The sequence below is a fragment of the Lissotriton vulgaris genome, unplaced genomic scaffold (assembly GCF_964263255.1).
Source record: "Lissotriton vulgaris unplaced genomic scaffold, aLisVul1.2 SCAFFOLD_690, whole genome shotgun sequence".
Classification (NCBI taxonomy): Eukaryota; Metazoa; Chordata; class Amphibia; order Caudata; family Salamandridae; genus Lissotriton; species Lissotriton vulgaris.
Genome location: NW_028248208.1, coordinates 387,586 through 413,815, shown reverse-complemented (window position 1 = coordinate 413,815; position 26,230 = coordinate 387,586). Strand labels below are relative to the sequence as shown.

General features: G+C 42.8%; 1 protein-coding gene across 1 annotated transcript; it reads left to right on the top strand.

Annotated features, from left to right (window-relative positions):
* The first annotated feature begins 13,329 nt into the window (after nucleotides 1–13,329).
* On the top strand, nucleotides 13,330–15,005 carry LOC147664881 (uncharacterized). The gene has a single exon (XM_086949924.1). It carries the CDS (start codon nucleotides 13,475–13,477, stop codon nucleotides 14,951–14,953), a length of 1,479 nt encoding a protein of 492 aa, XP_086806050.1. The 5' UTR covers nucleotides 13,330–13,474; the 3' UTR covers nucleotides 14,954–15,005.
* Nucleotides 15,006–26,230: the final 11,225 nt, after the last annotated feature.

The following is a 26,230-nucleotide window of genomic DNA, read 5'->3' as shown; positions in this document are numbered from 1 at the left end:
ATTCAGATGCCGTAAATGTCTCAAGTCGTACAAGTGACAGCAGGGTCAGCTAAAACTGCGCACAGCACTGTCAATATGTGCTCAATCTGAATAGTGTTTTACGTGAAAGCGTAATACTACTCAAACTTTACTCCTTATTAGTAGCTGCTGTACATGCTGCAGGGGGCTGTGTTGATTCACCTTTGTGTTCAATCCAGTTCAGGGTCCACGGTGTAGACAGGACCCACCCACTGGGTTGACATCATTTTCCTTTAATGTCCCGAGACCTGTCCTAGAATAGCTGTGCAACTGGGCAGAGTAAACCCATTTTGTACTTGACTCTCAAGGTAGCGAGAGCAAGTAGTCCCAGAATTCTCAGCTTGGTAATGTTGGCTGCTTGAACTCAGAGCTCAGCAGTAAACCTACAGACTCAAAAGAATGAATGACCAGCACACTGCTTATCCTGTCAAGAAAATGTACTTCACTCACTCAGTTGCACCCAATACTACATTAATCAAAAGCAGATCAATACCTCTGCCTTCTAAGTTTCCGGGTGCTGTGCTCACTCATGTCTATCCCTGCCCTCCCTAGTATCATTTATTTTTCTTCTGGGTCTGATCCCTCATCCCATCCAGGGGCATTTAGGATTGGCATGAATATAGTACATGTGAATGAATGAATGAATGAATGAATTAAATAATTAATTAATTAATTAATTAATGAATACACACTTGTATGGCGCATGGCTACCCCAGGGCATCCCAGCACTTCCTGTGACACCATTCAATCACCACTGATCACGGAACGAGGAAGGTCTTCAGCTGCTTCCTGAATCTAAGATGGTCAGATTCAAGGCGGATGAAATCTGGGAGCTGATTCCAAGAATTGGCTGCATTATAAGAAAACAGCCGGCCTCCAGACCGACCCGTTTGATCCTAGGGACTGCAAGCAGTTGCTTATTACTAGATCTTAAGGTCCTCTTGGTGCAATAAGGTTGTACCATGGACTGAATCAAGGAGGGACCATTACCAGAGATGGACTTGTGTGGACAATGCACATGACCTTAAACCTGATTCTTTCTTGAACAGGGAGCCAGTGCAGCCAACCAAGCGCCCACTTAACAGAATTACGTTTAGGGATGTTCAACAAAAGACGGGCCGCGCAATCTGGGCAATCTGTAATCTCCTAATAGTTCCCCGTGGCCCACCAAAATAGACTGCGTTCGCGGAGTCCAGCCGAGACATGATGAGGGCCTGAACCAACAACCGTCTGGCATCAAATGGGAGCAAGGAAAGGATCTTACGTATCCACGTAAGAAGACCATAACAGGTCCCCGCCACTTTAAATGCGGGCGCAGAGAGGTTCAAGTTGCAATACAACCAGACACCCAAACTCTTCATTTGTTTCTTCGGAGCCGGCGGAGAACCAAGACAACTGGGCCACATAAGATCTAAATTGTTGGGGGATGCATGGCCCAGGATCATGATTTCTGTCTTGGCCCCATTTAACTTGAGAAAGGAAAGGTCCATCCATTCAGATACCTTAGCAAGGCAGGCAGCTAAGCCCGGCTCAGATTTATCTTGCTGACTAAGAGACACCACCAATTGGGTGTCATCAGCATAGGTCACAATGTGTATTCCCCAGGGGAGTACCACCCCCGCCAAAGGCTTCATATAGATATTAAACATGGTAGGGCTCAGTGACGACCCCTGGGAAAGTGCAAAGGTCTTTGCTGCAAGAGGGCTCCTTGTTTAAAGACGGCAAAAGATCTATCTGTCAAGAAGGACTGTAGCCCTTTTAAGGCAGTGCCTGCGACTCCCACCTCCCTGAGTCTTTGGATCAAGATATGAAGGTTCACGGTGTCGAAGGCTGCGCTGAGATCTAATAAAATAATAGCAGCGCAGCCTCCGTCATCCATGATCTTTCTGGATTCTTCCACCACAGCAAGGAGGGCCGTCTCCATGCCCTGATGAAGCCTGAATCCGCTCTGAGTCGGGTGGAGGTAGTCATTTTTCTCAAGATGAGCTGCCAATACGGAATTCACATATTTTTCTGTTAGTTTGCTAATTCCTGGCAGTAAAGAAATGGGGCGATAGTTGGCCCAGTCCTTCGGATCCAAATTGCTTTTTTTTAAGAAGGCCCTGACTCTAGCCTGTTTCCAAAGACAGGACACCTGGCCCGTTCAAAGCGAGGCCTTTATTACATCCTGCATAATTGGGCACACTATCTCTGAGACCAAATTCAGAGTGGCCTGTGGGGCAGGGCCTGCAGGCGATCCTGATTTCAGACACTTCAAAAGATCCTGCAGTACAGGCAGGGAAAGTAGAGGGGACTCATCCAGCATAGCCTGTTGTGGCAGCAGTTAAATATTTGTATCTAGGATCCTTTGGTGAAAACTAGAATAGATGTTGTGAACTTTAATGGAAAAAAAGTTAGCTAACTCCTCACAACGCTTTAAAGCATTATCGCCATCAACAGGGAAACTAGGGGGTGAAAGAAGAGATTTTATAATTTTAAACATTTCCCGAGGTGAATTAGATGCTGAGATGATTTTTCCGTGATAATAGCTGGCTTGGGCAGCTTTTATTTCCTTTTTATAGACCTTAATTGCCTCTCTATATTTGCCCTTACTTATTGCTGTAAAGTCCTTCCTCCATGTCCTTTTGAGTTGTTTACAAGATTTCTTAAGCTGTCCCAGAGTATGAGTATACCAAGCTTTCTTATTTGGGCCTACACGGTGACAAAGCTCTTTCTTTGGGAGAATTATGTCACGCGAAGACTCCAGCCGATTGTTAAAATTCTCATTCGTCTAAGTTGGGTCAGAATGGAGAATGGGAGTGGACTCTATAAGACTGGTTGCCCATCTTTCCACTGGAAGTTTAGACCATATACGGCCGAACTTTTTAGTTCTAACCGACGGTTGTAAGGACTCTTGGGGGGTACCAGATAAAAGCTAAAAGGAAGTGATCAGACCAAGGAATCTCAATAGACTCAACCCAAGCGATGTCTGTGAGAATTGTCAATAAGGGATCAAGCAAATGTCCCAGATTATGAGTAGGGCCAATCACTATTTGCTTGAATTGAAATGTTTCTAAGCATTCAATAAGGTCATTCACGGGGGAGAAATCGAGATACTCAAAGTGTGAATTCAAATCACCCAAGATAGAAAAATTGGACGACAGACTTGCCTCACTGGTAGCTACCTCTGGGAGGTATTCACAGAAATTACCCAGTGCTCCTGGTGGGCAATATATAAGAATCCCGGAAAAAGTACAGGTTGGAGGTCAACTTATGCCAAACGAAAGGCTTTTACAATCAGATATGTGGCAGTTGGTGGCTCTACATCTATAGATGTCTTTACAAATAATAGCAGTCCCCCCCCCCACCAATGGCACGATCTTGCCTAAAAATTGCGTAGTTTGGGGGGAGAGCTTACACTATATCCGCATAAGAATCCTTATTCGTCCATGTTTCCGTGAGAAAGAGTACATCAGAACTCCTCTCCTCAAGAAGAAGGTGAATTTGAATAGAATGTTTTTGGAGGGAGCGAAAGCTAAGTAAAATAATGGAAATAGGTTTTACTTTACCCTTACCATTAGTCAATGGGGGAGCAGCCTGGAGGGGCTTAAAATTATAGTTACACAGAGGGCAACATATATTCTTCTCCTCTAAAGACAGACTATGCACGCACTCACTCCTGCTCTCACCTTTAACTCTAAACAGCTGATCCCTATCATAGCCATACTTGTCTGAAGAGGGTCGAGCAGAGGTTCTGGCCCCTGGCCACGTCCTGGCGCGGACGGGTGCAGATGGGCTTGCCACTGGCGCACCCACTGCGCGCGTCCGCTGTGCGAAGGCGTAATCGGCAAGATTTAAAGCCGATAATGCGTGCGTGAGTGCGCGTTAGCACGCAAAACTAGAGCGCTAACTCCAATTCCCAAAACACAGAGCGGAAGTTCCCACAGAGCCTATCAACCAGCTCAGAGTGCCCCCAACAGAGTAAAGTGTAAGAAGGAAGTATTTCACACCACAGAATTAAATGCAGGTAGGAAGTATTTTCACACAATTTTTAAATACAATAACAAATTAAAAAGGAGACTCTTGCTTCTGACCAGGGTCAGAGCGGGAGAAAAGTGCAGTTCATTCACCCTCATACACAAGTGCTCTCAGTCTTAAGTGTCTTACCCCTTCACAACATGAGTCAGTCCTGTCAGGGTCCCTTTTCAGCTGTCCAGCATTTGCAGGGCACGCCTGCGCGCTTGAGAGAGCTCTGGCCCACTAGCAGGCTTTTGTGGAGCTCTTACGTCCTGGGTGCATGGCAGCGTTCAGTAGGGCACCCTCTTTGCCTTTTCTTTACAGTTTACAGTGAAGATCAGCAGTCCTAAAGTTTTGCGGTACACCTGGCCTGTTGGAGAGTGAAGGCCCTCTGGGGGCCCCACCATCTGCAATTGAGCCCACAACGTATGGCCGGCTGAACCCCAGGCGTATCTTCAGGCAGGGTGTTCGACACTTGGGTAGTTGTAGTCCCTCATGGGCTTCTGGCATGGACCGCTCAGGAATTTGGCAGATACAGCCCCACACAGTCTCTCCAGGAAGTCCGTAGATTCATGGGCTGGTTGGCAGCACACATTTATCACTGGACTGGGCGTCGTCAAGGGCGTTGTCATAGAGTATTATTTTCTGCATTGAGCTGTTGGGAGAGTCTGGGGGAACCGTCTGACTCCCTGTCCTGCTGGATGGATTTCCAGTAGTTGGCTTCCTCCGGCCCCATACAGCTGCAAGGGATGCGCTGGACCTTGCTTCTTCCAGGACAGCCTCGTCCTCCTGTTGGATAGTGAAACTCCCTTCTCTAACCTGACAGGCAGGCAGGCAGGCTTCTAGGCTCTTCAGAACCGGTACCAGCAATCAAATTCAAATTTCAAAGCTTTATTCGATTATTCAAAACAATCATAAAAGCATACAGTATTAAAAATACAGAATACAATACAAAACGTGCAACACATATTTCAATAAGCTAAACAGCTCAAATGGTATCAGGTATGTCGGCCAGACAATCAGATATTTATAAAGACCAAGGTTAAAACACCAGGCTATTCCTATGAGAGACAGCTTTTAGTAAAAAGGTAGCGGTAAAGAAACAAATGTCCAACGTATCAAGTGCAAATAACAATTTCATCGCTTGGGCAGTAGTAAACACAGAATATTTCTTAAAAACAGGTTTGAGGTAGTAGAGACGAAGGTGCAAGTAAAAAGGGCAGATAAGCATAAAGTGCAATGTGCTTTGCTTTGCTTTGCCATCACAGGGGCAAGGGGTTGGGCTATACATTTTCATCTGTGGGAAAGCCACCAGGTTATGGGCAATGCCTAATCTCAACCTAGTGAGAACAAACTGGTGAGATTGTTTGGTAATGGCTTTTAAGTACATAGGCATGCCCCAATCGTCCAACATGTTAGAGTGGTAAAATACGTGAGTAGACATGAGGCTACATTGGACACTACGCAGGTTAGATTTGGTCCCTAGAAAAACATTTTTAAGCTCCTTTTTTGGTACAGTGACGGCACTCAGGGGGTCATCAAAAATATCAAGATTAAACATTTCACTGTAAGAAGATGAGACATAATTTAACCAGGGGATCTTACGGGCATTGTCCAACCGAAGACAATCTAAAATGATCTGCCTGGTAAAATCGGTATTATCCTTAGCCCAGATTGACCTCCAAGCCATAAGAGGTCTCAATCCCGTTAGGTCTGTAAGATAATCCACGCCCACCTCTCTATGGCTCAGTTCAGTGGATGCCGAGGAGGGAAGGCAAAGGGGTCTTTTAAGGAACTGGTTCTCTGTAACTTGCAGATCCCTGTAATTACAGTAGCCCCATATACCTGATCCATATAGGGCAATAGATACACATCTATGTCTATAGATATTTAACATGTCAGGGATGCGACGACTACCTAGTTTGGATGCAAAGCGGAATACTCCGGAGGAGCTTTTGCCCATCTTGGCATTCACGTTTAAAATCTCTGGTGCCCAAGTCCCTCTGTTATTAAAAGTTATGCCGAGATAACAGAATTTGTCCACTACCTCTATTCTGTGATTGTTAAAATGAAATGGTTTAGAAAGTTTCATCTGTTTCCCGCAGGCCATAATGAAGGTCTTAGAGTTATTCATTTTTAGTTTTCTCCCCTTAATAAAATCGTAAAAATAGTTCATAAGGTTTTGGAGTCCATTCGGGGTACGCGAGAGTAGAACCGTACCATCAGCATATAGCAGGACCGGCACAGGGGAACCACCAACCTGTGGGGAATCTGCCTGTACCCTCTTCAATTCAGACTCCATAGAGTTTATAAAAAGGGAGAAAAGCAACGGGGCCAACACACAGCCTTGCCTTATGCCTGATTTAACCCTGATTTTCCTGGTACATTCCCCAGCCTGGCCAAAGCGGATCTGGGCTGATAATTTATTATAAAGTGGACCATAACAAAGTATGGTCCACTAGATCAAAGGCGCTTGAGAGATCAGCGAAACTGAGAAATAAAGAACCCTGTTTCGCTTTGGTGTATTTCCCGATGATAAGATCGAGATTAATACACTGCTCTGTTGTCCCAAGACCCTTACGGAAGCCATATTGAGATTCAGCTAGAATTTTATTGTCCTCTGCCCATTCCTCCAATCGCATTAGTAGGACCCTGCTCATAATCTTGAGTGAGGAATCCAGAAGGGAGGTAGGGCGGTAGTTCTTAGCCTCTCCTCTATCTCCCTTCTTGTAGATCAGTAGAATTATGGATTCACTCCAGGTAGATGGTGTACTATCCCTAACTGAGGCATTAAACACCTGGGTCAGAAGCGGGCTCCAAAGTGCCAAGTTGGATTTATACAGGTCAACCGGGACCCCATCCGGTCCCGGTGCCTTCCGCCCTTTACTCTGACTGATGGCAATTTCCACTTCTTGAAGAGTAATACCCAGGGATAGCTTAGGTTCATACAGGGCGGCAGAAGAGCTAGCACAGTCCTCCCTAGCCGGGTCAAAGATTTCTGTAAAATATAAAACCCAATTATCTTCGCTAACCTGAGCTGATAGTATAGGGAAGTCTTCCTTTACAAGAAAAGGGCTGTTGACCGTATTCCAAAAGAGCTTACTATCATGCAGTATTGCAGCTTTAGTCAGATCATCCCAGGCAAGCTCCCTTAGCTCATGTTTTCTACGTGTTAGGTGCTGTTTGTATGTCTGCCTGTGGTATGTAATGGCCTCCCTGTCTCTGGGTTGTTTTAGAGAGTGCCCGCTTAAGTTCTTGGAGGGATTTGGTGCATGCACTATCAAACCAACCGGCATTTGCCTTCTTTGATAAGCCGTTGGTGATGGTAAGGGATCTTTTTATGATAGTACCTAATTCCTCAAAATCGGCTATAATACACTGAGAGGATGCCTCTGGATCCAAACATTTAATTATTGCTACAGACCCCGCTCCTACAATTTTGTGCTGCAGCTTCTCGGAGTTATCCACACACCATTTAATGCGGATGCCGTTCTGCCTACAGGGGGTTAAGTCTTCTACTATCGTACGCTGGATGTTAACCGGAGACCCCCAGATAGAGATCAACATGGTGATGGCATTATGATAGCGACTTCCAAAATCTACAACAGTAGGAACCGTACAAAATGGAACAATATGTACAGAAACTAATAAATGGTCAATAACAGAGGCCATTTTCATTCCTACAAAAGTCGGTACTGGATTACCCTCATGGTCTGTGGCCGGGGAATGTATCAGTAGATCCAGGTTAAGCATAAAAGAGTTAAGGGAGTCACCATAAGGGGAGTGTATAAAATGTGCCCGATTTTCCCCATTATCCCCGTCATACCCGCAAATTTTAGTGAATGAGTGAGGGCAAGTACGAATATTGAAATCCCCTCCCCAGATGATATCAAGAGGTTTATGGATGCCTTTACAAATATTACTCACTGCTCAACTGCACAACTGAGGTATTTGAAGCATCGAACAAATTGTTGTAATGGTTAATTAACAGGGTTACATGACCCCTTTTGTGTTCCAGGCTTAAAATTTGCGAGTGAAAACCCACAGTCTGGTGCAATTTCACACGGACAGGGAGGTTCACAGAAAGTAAGATTACTAGCCCCCCTTTGGCCCTGCCCATATTAGACCTTTGTGCCGGGTTGTTATATGACACAAATCCATCAAAGATGATATCAGTTGTTACCCACGTCTCCTGAAAACATAAGACATCAAACTCGGAAAGGATTTCGCTCCAGCCCAAGGACGACATTTGTCGGCTTCAGCCAGCAATATTCCAGCTGGCAAATTTGAAGCCGGGGGTACAGGAGGCTGGTTCAATAGCCTCTGGTACACTAGAAAATGTCAATGATGGCATAATGGCAACGGAGGAGACCGTAGGAACAGGAGGGTGGGAAGGGACAGGGGGGTCAGCTCCCTGGGATAGTGAATGTACCGAGGTAGGGGTGAGGGGCATTACGGGGGCTGAAGTGATAGATAAACTTTTACCCATAGCTGCTACTAAACTGTTACCAGGGGGGTCAGTTCCCTGGGATAGTGAATGTACCGAGGTAGCGGTGGGGGACATTACGGGTGCAGGAGTGATGGATAAACTTTTACCCATAGCTGCTACTAAACTGTTACCAGTAGCAGGGAGGGTGGGGACTGAGACATAAGTTGGAGGTAGTCAGTCGACTCCATCTAACCCGTTAAGACAGTTAAATCGGTTAAAATCGCAGAAGGGGGTCTCCGGAGGCAACAAGACCGGTCTTGCTTCATATCCACGAAATCTGCCCCTCCGCTCAACCCTCGTCCAATTACTTTGGCCTTGATCATGATGCATAATGATAGGGGGAAAGAAGAAGGACACTGGCAGCGTCTGGATGGTGGAATCGAGGGATCTATTAAACCCGGCACATATGTGCAAAACTGTCCTGGGGTCTCGAAAACTTACCGTGATACAGTCCCCAATTATAGACTTTCTGGTTTTACCCAGCCAAGGTACCCTTCTAACCATGATAATTTCATTATGAAGGTGGGCCGGGAGGGGTCTATTCCAGTTCAGCCATCTAATGACTTTACTTTTGAGGGATTGGAAAGTCTCGGCTTCTCCAACCTCTAGGGGAGGGACACCGGCCAAAACTACCATGAAGCGATTGGCTTCAGGGGGCAGGTCAGGCCTACGTGGTCTAGGGACAATCTTATCAGGGGGTGGGGGAGCTATATGATCGTTGGATGTGGCCCCGTTAGTAGTGGTCATTGATTGAAGTGGGCCTACTGGTAGCAAAGAAGGAATGTTAGAATTGCTGCTTTGAATCGGGGCTAGATTGCCCATAGGGGGTTGCAAAGAGGGAACAGCAGTATTCACTAGAGGGGGACCTAGATTAGTGGGGGTGATTTGGGGGTTAGAGGGATTAGAGAGAATATTATACTTGAGGAATCTAGCTAGAATAGCAGCAGAGGTTTTCTCAATGTTAGTCAGACGAAGTTCAATGCGTTCCAGTTTGGACTCTAGGGGGAATAAAAAAGATTTAAAGAGGGCTCCCAGGGTTTCTAAAGAAAAATCCAAGCTAGGTAAAGGTTGGGATGAACCTGGTGTGGGATTAAGGGTATCATGTTGATGTTTGGCAGATTTTGATTTGCCACCCGATTTCGAGTTATATGGCCTTTTACTTTTGGTTGCAGCCCCGTCATTAACCCCATTTGATATAGTATCACAAATAACAGCGGAATCTGAGGGAATGGGCACATTAATATCAAGGACCATATCAATTTCTGGAAGAATTTCGTTAACCAATATGTCCAGATCAAGTGACGCCGGGTTGGTCTCAGTAGTTGTTAAGGATGGGCCCACCGTGGCGTTATTACTAGTCTCTGTAAGCCGGTCGGGGGTTTTAGCATTAGCCAGAGTACCAAGGGAAGATCTTTTGTAGGCAGATAGTTCCTTTGATAAACGCTTCTCGAGAACGTTTATTTCAGTGTCAATGAGGGTATTAGCTCTAATCAGAAATTTCTCCATACCTCCAGTAATAGCCGCTCCGGCTAAAGATGACTTGCTCCTGGTTTCTCGACAGGACATCTCCCCACACTAAGGATGTCAAGGAGTAGTAGAAAAAACAAGGGGGGGGCCCGGCCCGGACACGATCGGTCACGAACGGGCACAAACGGGCCTGCTCTTGGCCCGGTCTTCGCCCGTGCGCGTCCGCGGGCCGGAAATGTAGGTCCACCTATATAGTTCTTAGAAGGGAGAACACGCCCCCCAATTTGAATGCACAGGGAGGAGGCGGCGGGAAGAGGACCAGCTGTGGCAGGTTGGCGCGCTGCCCGCTGGTCCTCGCAGTCCCGCAACGAGCCTTGGTGGATTGTGGCTCGAGTCCTGTGTGCACACTCACTGGGGGACCCAAGGAGACAAGTGGTGCCCGCGGAGCGGGTACCGCGAGGCGTCGGTCCGGTTTCCAGAAGATAAGGCTGCGTGAAAGGTACTGCAGAGTCCGGCGGCTATTCAACCCGCCCTTGCAGGGAGACACACGCAGAGCCGGTGTCCAGTCCCCAATTTGAATGCACAGGGAGGAGGTGGCGGGAAGAGGACCAGCTGTGGCAGGTTGGCGCGCTGCCCGCTGGTCCTCGCAGTCCCGCAACGAGCCTTGGTGGATTGTGGCTCGAGTCCTGTGTGCACACTCACTGGGGGACCCAAGGAGACGAGTGGTGCCCGCGGAGCGGGTACCGCGAGGCGTCGGTCCGGTTCCCAGAAGGTAAGGCTGCGTGAAAGGTACTGCAGAGTCTGGCGGCTATTCAACCCGCCCTTGCAGGGAGACACACCAGCAATCAATTCAGCCTACTTGTGATGCCCCTTCAACTTGGATAGACTGTCAGGCAGACACCAATCCTGTTGGCAAGCAAGCACCTGAGTGCTCTGCAGAGCACTTTATTCCTTGGTAACAGAGGACTTTGAACTGGAGCATACAAGAGGGCTAGATGGTGCCACTTGTATACACAACTGGCAGAAAGGAGATGTAGTTTACTCTGGCACACTCTCACATTCTGTGTATGCCCCTCACAGGCTACACCCACCAACATGGTTAACACGCACTTGAGATGTTAGCTCAAAAGCCTGGGCAGGGACATAAAAACAGAGCATTAAATGGGTGCGTCAGTTAGACCCCACTCCAGTGATCCTGATGCAAAGATCTCATCAGGCTATTGATCCTTACAACAGGGTGCATCGCTACCACTGCTCTAGCTGTTAAACCCATGACAGTCCTCTGCCTTAAATAAGGGCACACTTGGTGTGACCCTCCAGGTCACAGGCCCGGTCCAAGACCTCTCATAGTCCCTTGTTACAAGTTGCACAGTACTGGGGCGGCAGAAAATTCTCACATAATGGTTTCCTTTAGTTTGTGATAGATTTCCCCAGTAACGTACAGGTGCAAGGTGGACGCCATTGAATGGGGAACTGCCATGAGGTGCAAATTTTTCTGGTCTTCAAACCACACGCAATTTGCCATTTCATAGGGTTTTTCTCACTAATATTTACCACCAGTTTCCAGCAGGTGGTAGATATATTCATGTAGTTGGTTTTGGGGGTGTCAAGAGTAGGGGAGGGAAGGGGAATCTGGTTCTAACAGGGCAAAGCATTGTGTGTTCCCCCAGTTAGAAAAAAAGATAGCACAAGTCTTGGTTGCTACTGCTGCAGACAAAGTCTTTTGCAGCTTTTCCGTCAAATGTTTCCATCTGGAAAAATCGTGTCAGAAAAACCTAACAACTGATAATCAGCTGGAATAAAATTAACACATGAAAGTACACTTTAATTTCTTTGTGCTTTGGTTAGTTGAGGGATAGATCTAGGCATAGGGCTCGCATCACACAATAGATTATCGTGAAGCCGAGGCCAAAAATCAAAAGTCAGGATAACAGATACATGCAGTTGGGAACTTCGACAGGGGAAAACGCCCGTTGTCAATGGAGGGGACATTCCCAACCCAGAAATCTACATTACAAATGAATGAATAGTATTTTATTTATAAATAGATGATTTGTGCCAGTCCATATGACTCTGGGATACTGCGTTACAACTCCACAGGGTACATGTAAATTATGCGAGTCTATTAAAATTTTGGAAATTTTACAAATTCTCACTCTTACATCCGAGTGCTCTCAGTTTACAATTCTTCGCTCTGCTGTGTCAGAAAAAGAGCTAAAATTGATCAAAATTCTCCAATTCTGCATTCATTTGAATTGTAACTTATATTTTTGGAAATTTACTTCTATTAACTGTTTAATTTTAAATCTACAGGTGATTGAAATTATGTGCAAAGAACCCAAGGTTTAGCGCTAGGCAACCGAATGTCAGTGCCATAAGGAGGATTATTTTGAAAAACGGAAGGACATCCAGCATTTTAAGTTTGAAGAATTTCTAAAATCTAGGTGTTGCGCTGACCTGGGAGCTGAGAAAAGTGCTATACCTGTAAGTGAAGTCTCTAATTTTGCATTTCATTAACCCAGAGCAAAGCCATATTTATGCACACAGCATCAGAAATAATGTTGAAAGACCACTTCAGCATGCTCATCTGAAAAATTATCAGAAAGACGAATTGCCTCAGCATGACAGAATAATGTTAATCTAAAGCCTCATCTAATTCCAGAGAGGAAGCACACGGTGTATAACAGAAAGTTATTGCAAAAGGTTTCTTCTACATACCATCATAGAAAAGACGCCGAAAGAAGACTTTAAAGCCGACACATCCGACAGAAAAAAGCACTGAGATTAAAAATCACTCTTGCTCAACAACCGTTTTTAACCAGTGAAAACTCGAGACTATCTGCCTCTGGATATAACACCTCAAACCACTCGCCTCTCTTTTGCAATTCCCTTAAAGATACACCATTTCATTGTGTCCATGACCATCTCAAATAAATGTTTCCTTTTTATTGTGTACTGTTCTGTGATGACTCTATGTAAATTGGCTTAGCATTATCTGTTGTGCAGAAGTAGAACTGTTAAATATAAAAAATGATTAAGTGAACACTGGGGAGCTATATCTAATGTGAATCCCTGTCATCAGAACTACAAACTTTGCTCAATGTATAAGAAGGTTAAAAGGAACTGATGTTCTGCGACTGGTGATCCACAATAGTACTGTGCACTTTCTAACGCCCTGGGTTACTGCCATTACGTCAGTGCAAAATGGAACTTAACATTTAATCATTAAGTATCCAACTAACACCTTTATCACTGCTTTGCTAAGAACCTATACAAATGAATGTGAGAAAAACATCAGTCACAAAATAAGTTGCTGCCGTAGAGGTCATAACCTGAAGACCATTATCTGCAAGAAACCTTTCAACAGGTGCTTATAGGGCAACTTCCAGACAAATTTTGCTCAATTCAAGTGTTAAGGAGATTGCCCATGATATGTTTCAGAGATTAATACTGACCATTTTCTAAACAAGCCGGACTCCAGGAAGGATCTGGTTCACTCCAAGCATGGCATATGAGCAAAAGAAAAACAAACTTGGTGACATTAGCACTAGAAATAAATCTTGTAAAAACACAGACTATGAGAACAAATTCAGTGTTCAAACCAGCCTCACTCAACACAAAATAACACAAGCTGGGGAAGAAAGATTCAGCCATAAATCTCATGTCACTGAACATGTGAGATTGCTCACTCGGGATAAACGCTATCAGTGTTCTGAATGCCAAAAATGTTTCCGCAATAAATCGCATCTAATTGAACATGTGAGAATCCACACTGGGGAAAAACCTTTTCAGTGTTCTGAATGCCAGCAAAGATTCTGTAGCAAAATGAATCTTTCTCGACATGCAAGAACCCACTCTGGGGAAAAACCTTATCAGTGTTCTGAATGCCAAAAATGTTTCCGCGATAAATCATATCTAACTGAACATGTGAGAATCCACACAGAGGAAAAACCTTATCAGTGTTCTGAATGCCAGCAAAGATTTTGTAGCAAATTGAGTCTTTCTCGACATGCAAGAACCCACTCTGGGGAAAAACCTTATCAGTGCTCTGAATGCCCGAAATGTTTCAGTGGCCAAAGCACTCTCACTCGGCATACAAGAACCCACACTGGGGAAAAACCTTATCAGTGCACGGAATGCCAGAAATGTTTCATTGACAAAAACACTCTCACTCGGCATACAATAACCCACACTGGAGAGAAACCTTATCAGTGCTCTGAATGCCAGAAATGTTTCAGTTACAACAGCAAACTCACTGAACATACAAGAACCCACACTGGGGAAAAACCTTATCAGTGTTCTAAATGCCAGCAAAGGTTTTCTAACAAACCGAGTCTTTCTCGGCATGCAATAACCCACTCTTTGGAAAAACCTAATCAGTGCTCTGAATGCCAGATATGTTTTACTGTAAAAAGCAGTCTCACTCGGCACATAAGAATACACACTGGGGAAAAACCTTATCAGTGCTCTGAATGCCAGAAATGTTTTAGTGAAAAAAGCAGTCTCACTGATCATACAAGAACCCACACTGGGGAAAAACCTTATCAGTGCTCTAAATGCCAGCAAAGGTTTCGTAACAAACCGAGTCTTACTCGACATGCAATTACCCACTCTTTGGAAAAACCTTATCCATGCTCCGAATGCCAGAAATGTTTCCGTGAAAAAAGAAGACTCACTGAACATACAAGAACCCATACTGGGGAAAAACCTCATCAGTGCTCTGAATGCCAGAAAAGGTTTCGTAACAAATCGAGACTTACTCGACATGCAATAACCCATTCTTTGGAAAAACCTTATCTGTGCTCTGAATGCCAGAAATGTTTCAGTGAAAAAAGAGGACTTACTAGACATACAAGAACCCACACTGGGCAAAACCGTTATCGGTGCTCTGAATGCCCAAAAAGTTTCAGACGTAAATCTTATCTCACTGAACATGTAAGAATTCACACTGGGGAAAAAACTTATCAGAGCTCTAACTGCTAGAAACGTTTCAGAGGTAGAAGCTGTTACAAGCACCATAAGCAAACACACACAGTCCAAAATAATTTTCTGTGCTCTGATTGCCAGAAAAGATTACATTTAAAATGCAGTCTCACACTATATGAGCAAACACACACAGGAAAAAAGTGTCACCAGTGCTCTGAATGCCAGAAATGCCTCTTTGATCGGCATAGCCTCACTAACCATGAGAGACTCCACACTGGGAAAAAACCATATGAGTGCTCTGAATGCCAGAAATACCTTCAGAGAAAAACGCTTTCTCACTCAACATGAGAAACTCCATACTGGAGAAAATCCTTATGCTAGAAACGCTTTTATCTGAAAGACAGTGTTACACGTCATGAGAGATCCCATACTGGGGAAAAACCTTATGAGTGCTTGTAATGCAAGCAAATCTTTGGTTACAAACTGCTTTTCATTCGGCATGAGTGTACTCACATGGGGGAAAAGCCTTAGGGTGTTCTAAATGTCAGAAAAGGTTTGTTGACAAATACAATCTAATTCGACATGAGAGACCCACACTGGATTAAAGCCTTATACGTGCTCTGAATGCAAGAAAAGGTTTTAGTCAGAAAAGAAAGTCAGTCTCACTAAACATGAGAAATGCATCCACACCAAGTGAACAGGAACCCAAATCCTGAGTTGCAGAAAAGCTTCTAATGCAACCTGACTGTACATGTAAGAGCAAACATTGTAGTTGCAATAGGTTGACTTGCAACCTCAAAAGAAATTTGTGGGATTGAAAATAGTCAACAAATTGCCAAAAATCAGCAGTGTGAGTACCTGAAAGTTACAAAACTCTCAAGGTCACTCCTCGACTCAGAGAAATGTTAGTGCTTGCAAAATCAACTAATTGCCACAAAGTTCACATTATTTCTGTCAAAAATGTACTAGACCCAAAAGGCTTCTACTCACCCTTGTTTGTTTATATAAGACTGAAAAATATATTTTGGGTGCAGTGATTTTTACACTTTGTTAACATTATTGAAAACAGAATTTTCTTGATAAGACACAGCAGAAGTAAAACTCAATAAACAAGTTACTTACCTTCGGTCACGCTGTTTTTGGTGGATACTCCTTTACCTGCTAATTCTTCACCTTGGGAATATTCCCCAGGCGCCAGACTGGATCCTGAAACTTTAAAACAGTCCTGCTGCACGCCGGTAGGAGACATCGCTCTAACCATTCTCATTGAGAACAAACTCAGGGGTTCGAGGGTTCATTATCTCACAGGAATGTATCACATATGCAGGCCCTGTATAGAGGTTAATTCACCTTTTTAAATGAATAACATTCAGATGAGTCCTTTTCATTTCTAAAAATTCTAATTGTATTCTCAGTAACAAGTGTATATATACATTTCTGAGAGATGTCAGCGTAGTGCTCAAGCTGAAAGTGATATGATGATAAAACAATCAGATCCACATATTTTACACAGAAACAGGACTGTGAATTACTTTTGTACAATACAAGTTAAGCATAGCTGATTCTCAGGAGACATAGTTCATGTGAAACAGTCTTCGACTGTTTTAGTTAGTTATCATGGTCTAATCAGGACAGCACATTGCTGCTTCTCCCTTATACTTATCACGCTGTATCCTGTACACCTTAGTAAGGAATCTTCTGTTTCACAGGCCAACTCTGAACCTTGTGGGCTGGATCCATATAGTTGAAGCCCCACTTGCAAAGAGTGGAGGTAACATGGTGCCCCTCCCCCTCCCAGTTTGCATCATTCCTATCCTATCTATCTTAGGAAGTCCTTGCAAGTGTAAAAACGAGTCCCCTTTCACAGGAGCAGCACAATGGAAACCTGTCGTTCTGCGGTGGAGTTCTGTATTTTTTTGTGTTTTTCAAATTATTTAATTTTGCAGGTATTTTTTAGTGAAACCTACTTCTGATCAGTGTAAATTGTTAGCTACTGGAGGCTAAACATCCCACGCAGTTACCACCCCCACGCCCATCTTCATTGCTTTAGGCCTAATGTCCGTAGAGCCAGACACTATGGTTTGAGCAAAATACTTGACTAAGGGTACTATGGCTGGGCTGCCATGTGTGTCAGAGCGAGGTCATTGGAGATGTATGAACATGTGTATGTATGAATGGGATATATTTGTATGGGTGACTGAGAGCCCATGTTGTGTGTACTTGCTGCACAGGACATACCTTTTGCCATATTTCGCACTGTTACATGTAGACACTATCATACAATCTTTTTTTTAAATATGAGAAATTTAAAGTGCTCACAAACATTCTCTAAAAATGCTTATAATATGGAAAAAAAATCTGCACTTTAAATTTGTCTCATTTTAAAAATAAATGGCTGTTTTTTCAGTTATACTTACGACACAATGTCTACTGGCCACTGGGAGTCAGGGCACTGCTGTTTGTAAATGTGACCCTTCAAAATGGGGGAACATTTAAAGGAAGAGTAAATTAATCATTAAGTTAACATATTAATTTTCTCCCTTTTAAAAGCATTCAGATACATCATTTTGTTCACAGCTCCAATATTAAGTTGTCAGGGACTTTTATCTAAGAACAAAATATCTCAGTGCGTCAGTGGTTCACCTCTGTGACGCAACCTGGGTCATAAATCAGACTGAGCAGTGCTCACCACACCGTCGATGGTATATTTACCAATAACATCTATTCATCGGTCGGAAAAGCTCTGCGTTTGGTGTGAACTGATTACAGAGGCATTTCGTTTAATCTTTGTGGTCCAGCTATGCAGTCCATTTCTACCTAGACACTAACAGTAATAAAATATTGTGCAAGGAAGAAAGTTGATAAAAACAAACCAAACAATCTTCTATGTGAATCCAAGCCCTCATTTGATCTTGATGTGGAGCAAGCTGCTGCCAGGTATGAGGCCTGGGTTGATGCAGCAGTCTCCCAAGTAGGGCCTTTTAAATCAAAGACGAACTATCGGTCCGCACCATGGTGCTCCTATGAGCTCAGAGAATATAAAAGGAAATGTAGGCACCAAGAACAACTTTGGAGGAAGAGCTATAGCCTAGAGGAAAATATAAATATAAAACTATAATAAAAGATTATAAAACTATGGTTCAGGTGACTAAAACTGCCTTCTTTACAGATAAAATCAGAGCAGCTGAAAACTCAACTAAGGAATTATTTAAAACAGTCAATTCACTTTTATCCTTAGGTAATAAAAATGTAGCAACTCCCGAAACAGATACTACCCTAACTCGGATATCTGGATATGATAAATTATTTGCAACTGCCTTTGTGGTGAAATACCTTTGATGTGTCTTTGCAACTCGAAGCTAAGCAGGCGATGCTCCATTCACTCATCCGCCAAATTACACATTGCAATGAATCGCTGACACCATACTGCATGTTGGGAAACCTTAAAAGACATTATTTATGGCTGCAACATTCACACTCTTGAGCTTATGCTACTTTATTTAACTGTGTACAAGGTTTAAGCTAAACTCAAACCATAATCATTTGTAATCAAACATGCATCTGTACAGCTGAGCTGTGAGTGGCATGTGGCCGAGGATATGTATTCTTACCCCTTAATTGTACATTTGAGCACAGAACATTCCTTGAAATATTGTGATCAATTTAGGGAAATACCTCTGTGTGCTAAGAAAATGCATTAAGAATAATGGAATGTTAATTATCCTATTTAATACCTTCTCATTGCAGTTTTTTTCCAGAAGAGAAGTCTGTTAATTCTACCAGATGTGTGACACCATTAGAAATAAGAAAATAATGTATCTTTACCAGATAAGTTTATCAGTAAATTAAGTTAAATTATTGGATATAAAATGTTGCATGTATCACTTATAGGAGAGAAATGAAAATGTTGGGTTTCGTGGACATAATTAAAACTTTTTTAAAGATGAAAGAAGCGCTATAGTAGTTTTTTGTAAATGAACCCCAATGTGTATCTCTACAAGAACCATCTCTCTTAAATCAAAACTGTGCTTGTTTTAGGGAGAAAGCTAAATGATCTAGCAGATCAGTATTTTTATTAGGAAGCTTCAAGTTAAAGAGTGAAAACACTTTTTTAGAGTTCCCTAAATTTGTGATAAAGTTATTTCAATATGTTTGACAAAAAGAATAGGTATATTTCATGACAATATTGAAATGGGAACAAAAATAACAGGAACACATATTTACACCACAGGACAAGAATATTGGAGACGAAGGGCCTGATTTGGATCTCGGACGGGTTACTGTGTCACAACGGCGACGTATATCCTGTCACCCAAAATATAAATTCCTTTTTGTCCGATGGGAATTATATTTTGTCTGAAGGGATATCCGTCACCAGTGTGATGGAGTAAACTATCCGCCGAGACCTAAATCAGACTCTGAATCTCAGAAATATAAAATATATTAAACCTCCATCAAAAATAATACATTTGGTAAAAGTGGTTCCTTTTGGGGTCAGCAGACTACCGTTTCTGTGAAAGCTTTTAGATAAAGAAATCTTTCATTTTTTTAAATGCAGCCCATTTTCCTTTCACATTCACAAAGGTCCCCTTGGGGACTCCTTCCCGTTTGCTACTGGATTACCGACTCCTAATAATGTTTTGCAACCTACGTTTGGTCGCAAAACGTAATGCATACCACAAGGATGTATTCAAGTTTCAGAAGGGACACTATTATTATCCCCCTTCCAAATTCTGAATCCTTAAATGGGCTTAGTATATCTCAAAAAGGGTTTTAGCATTGCAAACCATGGGATTTACCGAATCGGGCGTTCGTGAACGGTAAAACCCTATGTTTCTAAATTGTCTCCAAATTAAGTTTGCTAATACCATTTGTTGAGTTAGTAACCTGTACACCTACCTATTTAATGTTAGTATTGCTTGAGATCAAATGAAAACCATCTCGTTTAACTCTGACACAATACTTATTTAAGGACAGAATTTCTGACATCAAGCTTTAATGTTTTGTTAAATATGTTTCTAAATGTTGTCACATCCAGAAAAGTAGCTAAAGCTGTCTCTGGGCCTTCAACATAAGATATGATGTAATCATAATTTTTAGATACATTTTCTGATTATCAGGAACAATGTGTGTTTCTTGGTTTTCTCAAAACCACTATAATAAACATATTCAACCCTTTTAGATTGTATCTGTTTGTTCTGGCGTATGTTGCAGATAATAATCTAGATTTAGACCAAGGATCAATTCCACCCATGGTTTCTAAAACCTGTTTATCATTGATCTCAATTACTATTATCAGAAATAAAACTGTAAATGACCTGATCTGAGATATGGACCTTCAAGTATTATGCTCAGCCAATTTATTGAACAAACTATGGAGTTAAAACCTGAATAGATTAGATCCACAAGCATTGCCCGACCACTGTATTTTACATCAATAGATTATTTATCAGCACATATTCTCTAATTACAATTAATTAATCTTCTAATTGATACTGGTCTTGTGCTGGGTCTGCTGGAACTATTTCCATATGACATTTAAAATCCCAAAAGATAAGGAGTTATGGTTTCAGGGCTGGTCAAACCTTAATGAATGCTACACCTAAAAATGCCCTGTTGTGCAGCATGATTTAGACGTGGTATGTTTTTCCTTTTGAATGTAAAATTGAACAAATATTTATTGTTGTTGCCACCCAAAACATTATCAGTAATTGGGAAAATAACAATAAGTGGTCCTATGATGCTTGTTGGAAAGAGAAGTGTTTAACCACAAAGTGGATCGAATTCAAGTTTATAACTTAATTGCTAGTGTAGAAAAAGATATGATTTTGAACCCTATGAGGCTGTTCTTTTCCAGAAAGTATTCATGTCTGTATCATAAGTCATAACTCAAGTAACACTGATGAAGTCAAAAAGCCTCCTTGAACATTCAAATCGAATTTGAATTACAATATAAAATGATCATTGCTCACAATATGATTATTGCTCACAATATTTCTCTTAGTATTTTCATTTTTGTACTTATTTGTGTAAAAAAATAATTTGTAGTTGTTTTTCTATATGTTGGAAGCATTACATTAATGAAATCTCTGTATCTTACCTTCTTTCTTTTCTTTCCTTTCTTCATGAACATTTCCATTGTTTAACTTTTTAGGTTGCCTGATATGAAGAATTTTGCTCTACATAACTATGCTGTGTTACAGAATGCTATGTTACAGTATGTTGAGTTTGATGTACTACTTTTGTCTATTATATGTATGCCAGCTCATGTTTAGTTATGCTTTATTAATTAGATTATGTTTATTAGGTTTTATTATTCAATAAAATGTTTCAAACATAGAAAATGAGAAATGCTATGTGTTTACAACTGCACCATTTTATTGTACGGGTAATCTCAAACATGTTCCCAGGGGCCAAAAGGATCATGTTACTTGCCCAGTAAGCATCTGTTCTTGGCATGTAGAACTGTAGATTCACATGCTTTGCATACTCCTGCCATCTAGAGTTGGGTCCGGATGTTTGCAAGTTGTTTATCTTCGAAGAAGTCTTTCCAGTCACGAGGTAGGAGACTCCTCCTTTCGGTGATAGTGCTCATGGGCAGCGACTCCATTGTTAGATTGTTTAGAGCAGAGGGTGAGAATGGAGGTAGTAAAGGTAGAATAGAGATGTCCATGCGTTTGTATGTAAGTAAGAAGAACTGCAACAGGTGTAGGTAGCTGGGGAGGGGGGTGGGCGAATGTGAATCTACAGCTCTACATGCCAAGAACAGATGGTTACTGGGTAAGTACCATTATCCGTTCGAGGTATGTGAGCTGTAGTTCACATGCTTTGCATAGATTATACAGCAGTAACTCCCAAAGCGGTGGCTAACCTGTAGATGTCGCCGTTGTTTGAAAAAGTGTTATATTTACTGCCTTGCCTACATTAGCCTATTGCCTCGCTAACACATCTACACAGTAAGGTTTGGTGAATGTGTGCGATGTAGACCATGTTGCTGCCTTACAAATGTCAGCTAAGAGAATATTCCCTAAGAAGGCCATAGTCGCCCCTATTTTGCAGGTGGAATGCGCCCTAGGCGGTATTGTCAAGGTTATTTTCGCTTTCACATAACATGTTTTGATACATTTGACGATCCATCATGCAATGCCTGATTTAGATATAATATTGCCTGTATGTGGTGGCAAAAAATCAACAAAGAACTGTTTTGTCTTGCGAAAATCTTTTGTTCTTTCCACATAATGAAGTAGAGTTCTTCTAACATCTAATGTGTGTAGAACTCGTTCTGCTACAGAAACATGTTGAGGAAAGAGCACGGGTAACTCGACTGATAGATTGATGTGAAAAGCAGAAACAACTTTAGGTAGAAATTTGGAATTGGTTCAAAGAACCACTTTGTCTTTATGAAGTTGAAAGTAAGGTTCTTGTATAGTTAGCGCCTGGAGTTCACCAAATCTCCTTAACACCTTGGCTGCTAGGTGTTTTCCCCTCCTGTGCTGATATTTCATTATTGCTTTGGTTTCATGACGAGCTCAGCTCGTCATCAGCACAGCTCAACCGTGCATCATGACGAGCTGAGCTCGTCATCAGCATCGAAAGGGTTAAGGAAATGATTGTGAAAAGCAACCTTCCCGGAGAGAAATTGTAATGGACACCTGTGCATTGGTTCAAAAGGTGGACCCATCAGCCTTGTAAGGACTATGTTCAAGTTCCACTTTGGTGCAGGTGGGACTCTTGGTGGTATTACTCTTTTTAATCCTTCCTTAAAGGCTGTATTGACTGGTACTCTAAATAGAGAAAAGTGTTGTCTGTTTTGTAAGTATGCAGCTACTGCTGCTAAATGCAAGCAAATGGATGTGTAGGCTAGTCCAGATTGCTGTAAGTGTAAGAGGCAACACATGATGTTTTGCACTGAGGCATCAAGGGGATAAATATTGTTATTTGTACAATAGATAACAAATTGTTTCCATTTTGCTGCATAACGTGCCCTAGTAGTAGGTCTCCTAGCCTCCTTTATGATATTCATAAAGTTGGGTGGTAATTGTAAATAACAAAACTCTATGACCTCAGTAGCCAAATCGCTAGGTTGAGTTTGTTGGGATTTGAATGCCTGATTCCTCCATGGCTCTGAGTGAGGAGACTGGAGTTGAGATGCAGCTTTTGATGTGGAACTACTGAGAGCTCTAGCAGGGTGGTGAACCAAGGTTGACGTGCCCATGTGGAAATGGTCTTATACTCCCTGGTAGAAAGACCGACAAAAGGAGCCACGGTTAGAAGGAGACTGTAGAGCTCCGATAGATTTGGCTACCACTGTGTCTTTTTCATCTTCTCCAAGGACTTATCTACTTCGGGGTCAAAGAGATGCTCCTTGTCAAAAGGATATTTAAATTAGACTGCTGGACTTCAAGTTTGAACCCAGAAATCTTTAGCCAATCATGTCTTCTAAGTAACAAACTTGTGTTCAACCCCCAGCTGCCCTGTCTGCAGCATCTAAAGCACATCTTATTGAGGAATTGGATATGAGCTTTCCCTCCTGAATTAAATCTTGGGCCTTTGCTTTACATTCATCTGGGAGATGTTGCAGCAACTGCTCCATTTCAACCCAGTGTGCGATGTCAAACTGGCTAGCAGGGCCTGGGTGTTGGCAAAGCGCCAGTGGTTTGCTGCTTAAGCAGCTACTCTCTTACCAGAGGCGTCTAATAGTTTTGACTCCTTAACTGGAGGGGGTGCATCCCTGTGGTCTGTGAATAGGTCCTTTTACGGGCATTAGAGACTACCAAAGAGTCTAGTGGTAGCTGACCTTTAATAAAGACTGGATCTGAAGGAGCAGCCTTATAATTTTCAATTCTGGGGGTTAGAATGCGGGCCCGCCCTGGATCTTTGAAAAAGTTGTCCGCATGTCTCATCATGCCTCTAAGAATAGGCAGAGTGTGGCTAGCCCTATGTGTGGTGGTGAGGGTTAGGAAATCTTCCTCTAGAGATTCCTTGTGTAACTGCACCCCATGATATTCTGCAACTCTAGTGAGCAGCACTAGGTGTCCTACATTGTCATCAGGAGGAGAAGGCTTTGCAGGGTAAAGATCTTGGTGAATCTGTGTGATAGTCTCTCCAGGGATCTATCTGTAGAAGAGTCTCCCCCCCCCCCATTCTTATCATCATCCTGGAGAGTTAGTGGGTGTGATTAACAAATGACGTAAAGGTGAAGAGGTTGGTGTTGAAGAATGTGGGAAAGGAGTAGGGTTAGAATCCACATTCTTCTTCTTGAAAGGAATAAAGTAAGGGTCTTTCCTGTGACTCAGGTTTACAATTCTGAGGTTACTAAGTAAGAACACATCTTGTATCAGGATTTATGTATAGTTCATTTAGTTTTAGGTCCAATTTGGATGTTGGAACATCGAAATCTGGACCCTGCTGCTTCGGAGGCACAGTTTTGGGTTTCGGTGCCGAAGATTTTGGTGCTGGGGTGAAATCTCCTTTTCACGGCAAAGGTTTTGGTGCCAAAGGAGGCTTTGTCTTTGGTGTCAAGGATTTCAGCTCCGAAGCGGATTTCAGCTTCGAGCCTGAATGCTTCGGCTCGGTGCCAGTCTTTGGCTGACTCGATCCCGAGCCAGAAGGTTTAGCGATGTGTTTTGTGCCGAACCGGAGGGTAGGGCATCGGAAACATGTTGTTGGTGCTGACCGTGGCCTGAAGGCGGGGTGGGACTGAAGCCTTTTGTTTTGGTTGACTTGGGTTTTGGGTTAAGGGGCTTTCATTGCTCACGGTACGTTGACCTTGCGGCAAGTCTTCTTCCGCGTCTGAGTCCGATTCAGGGAATTTTTTTTGTGCAGAATTTTATATAGCTCGAACTTGACTCAAACCGAATCTGCCCCTTGTGCGTTGAATTCCTATTCAAAATATTTGCCAAACATTTCCGGCATGTAGTCGACGTTTTGAGTTTGCATCTCGTGACGTCAAGCCCGACTATCATGGACCGTTTTCTTCGATCAGAACGATTTACACTCGTCATAGTTCTCTTCGTTGTGCTCCAGAGACAAGCACAAGTTGCAAACTTCGTGCAGATCAGTGCACGTATACTTAGTGCTGCACCAAGGGCAGAATTTAAATGGGGTCCATTCCATCGACTGCGAAGTGGGCCGAAGAGGGTAGGCTGGACGGCCTTTCCAAGACCTCTGATCGAAGTAGATTTTTTTCTTCGACGGACACGATGCGTGGAGAAGTGGAATACGTGTTTGAAAACAGTACCGATGTCGGTAAAGTGGATTGCGCAATGGTTTTGAAGCGGAGTGCAGCAATAGACGTCCGAACCCGATGGCGAAAAAAAACATCTAACAATGGAGTTGATGCCCATCCGCACTATCACCGAAAGGAGGAATCACCTACCTCATGACTGGAAAGACTTCTTCGAAGAACAACTTGCAAACATCCAGACCCAACACTAGATGACAGGAGTATGCAAAGCATGTGATCCACAGCTCACATGCCTCAAACATATGGTCGGCTGGGTGACAGAGGGCCACATTGGCATCAGCAGGGATAGGGTCTGGCAGGGGATTCGGGGGGATGTAAGGTTGTAAATAGGGGAAACAAAGCCTGTACATTGTGTGGACTGTGACTCATGGGGTTATCAAGGGCATAACAAACTGCCCTCTAAATTAATCCCCTAGTGTTTACATGAGACATAGATTTGACAGTTCTGTGTTGTGCTCTATTTCAGTTGCTATCCGTGTACTGGACCCTGAAGAGAGCCTTCTCTGCCTGCTATTGCCACGTTTGGTCAGTCAAGTTTACACAGGAGGTAACTAGATTATTTAATTGAAATGAAATACACTCTTAGGCCTCACAATCTACTTATGTTTTTAATCTCTTATCTGTAAACATTTGGAGAGCTTAGAAACAGGGTCATTTAAAGTAGCAAGTGCTTTTAGAAATCCTTGTGAAACTCCCCAACAAGGTGCGTAGTTCACTGAGTTGGGCAGCCACAAACCTCACTGTCATTTACTCCTGGCTTGACATCCTGGCCAAAATATTCTGGTTGTGTACTCTATTAAAAGTCTGGGCAGCCTCCATCATCTGCAATTCATTGATAAGAACAGTCCCGAGTCTCACCATCGGAGCCTCTGATACCCTAATTATGTAACAAACAAGATGAAGTCTATAAAACCAGAATACTTGTTTGTCATAATTCCCAGCCTCCCCTCGTGACAAATTGTGTTCTCAAGATCTTTGTATTCGGTTTTATCAATACCAGGAATAACTGGATTCAAACTAAACACTTGTAATAAGTATGTGATAATAAAACAGGACTGTAAGCCAACTATCCATTTTATGTTACTCAT

What these genes read in the sequence shown, in the direction of transcription:
- LOC147664881 (XM_086949924.1), top strand. Translation starts at nt 13,475, where the DNA reads ATGGCATATGAGCAAAAGAAAAACAAACTTGGTGACATTAGCACTAGA.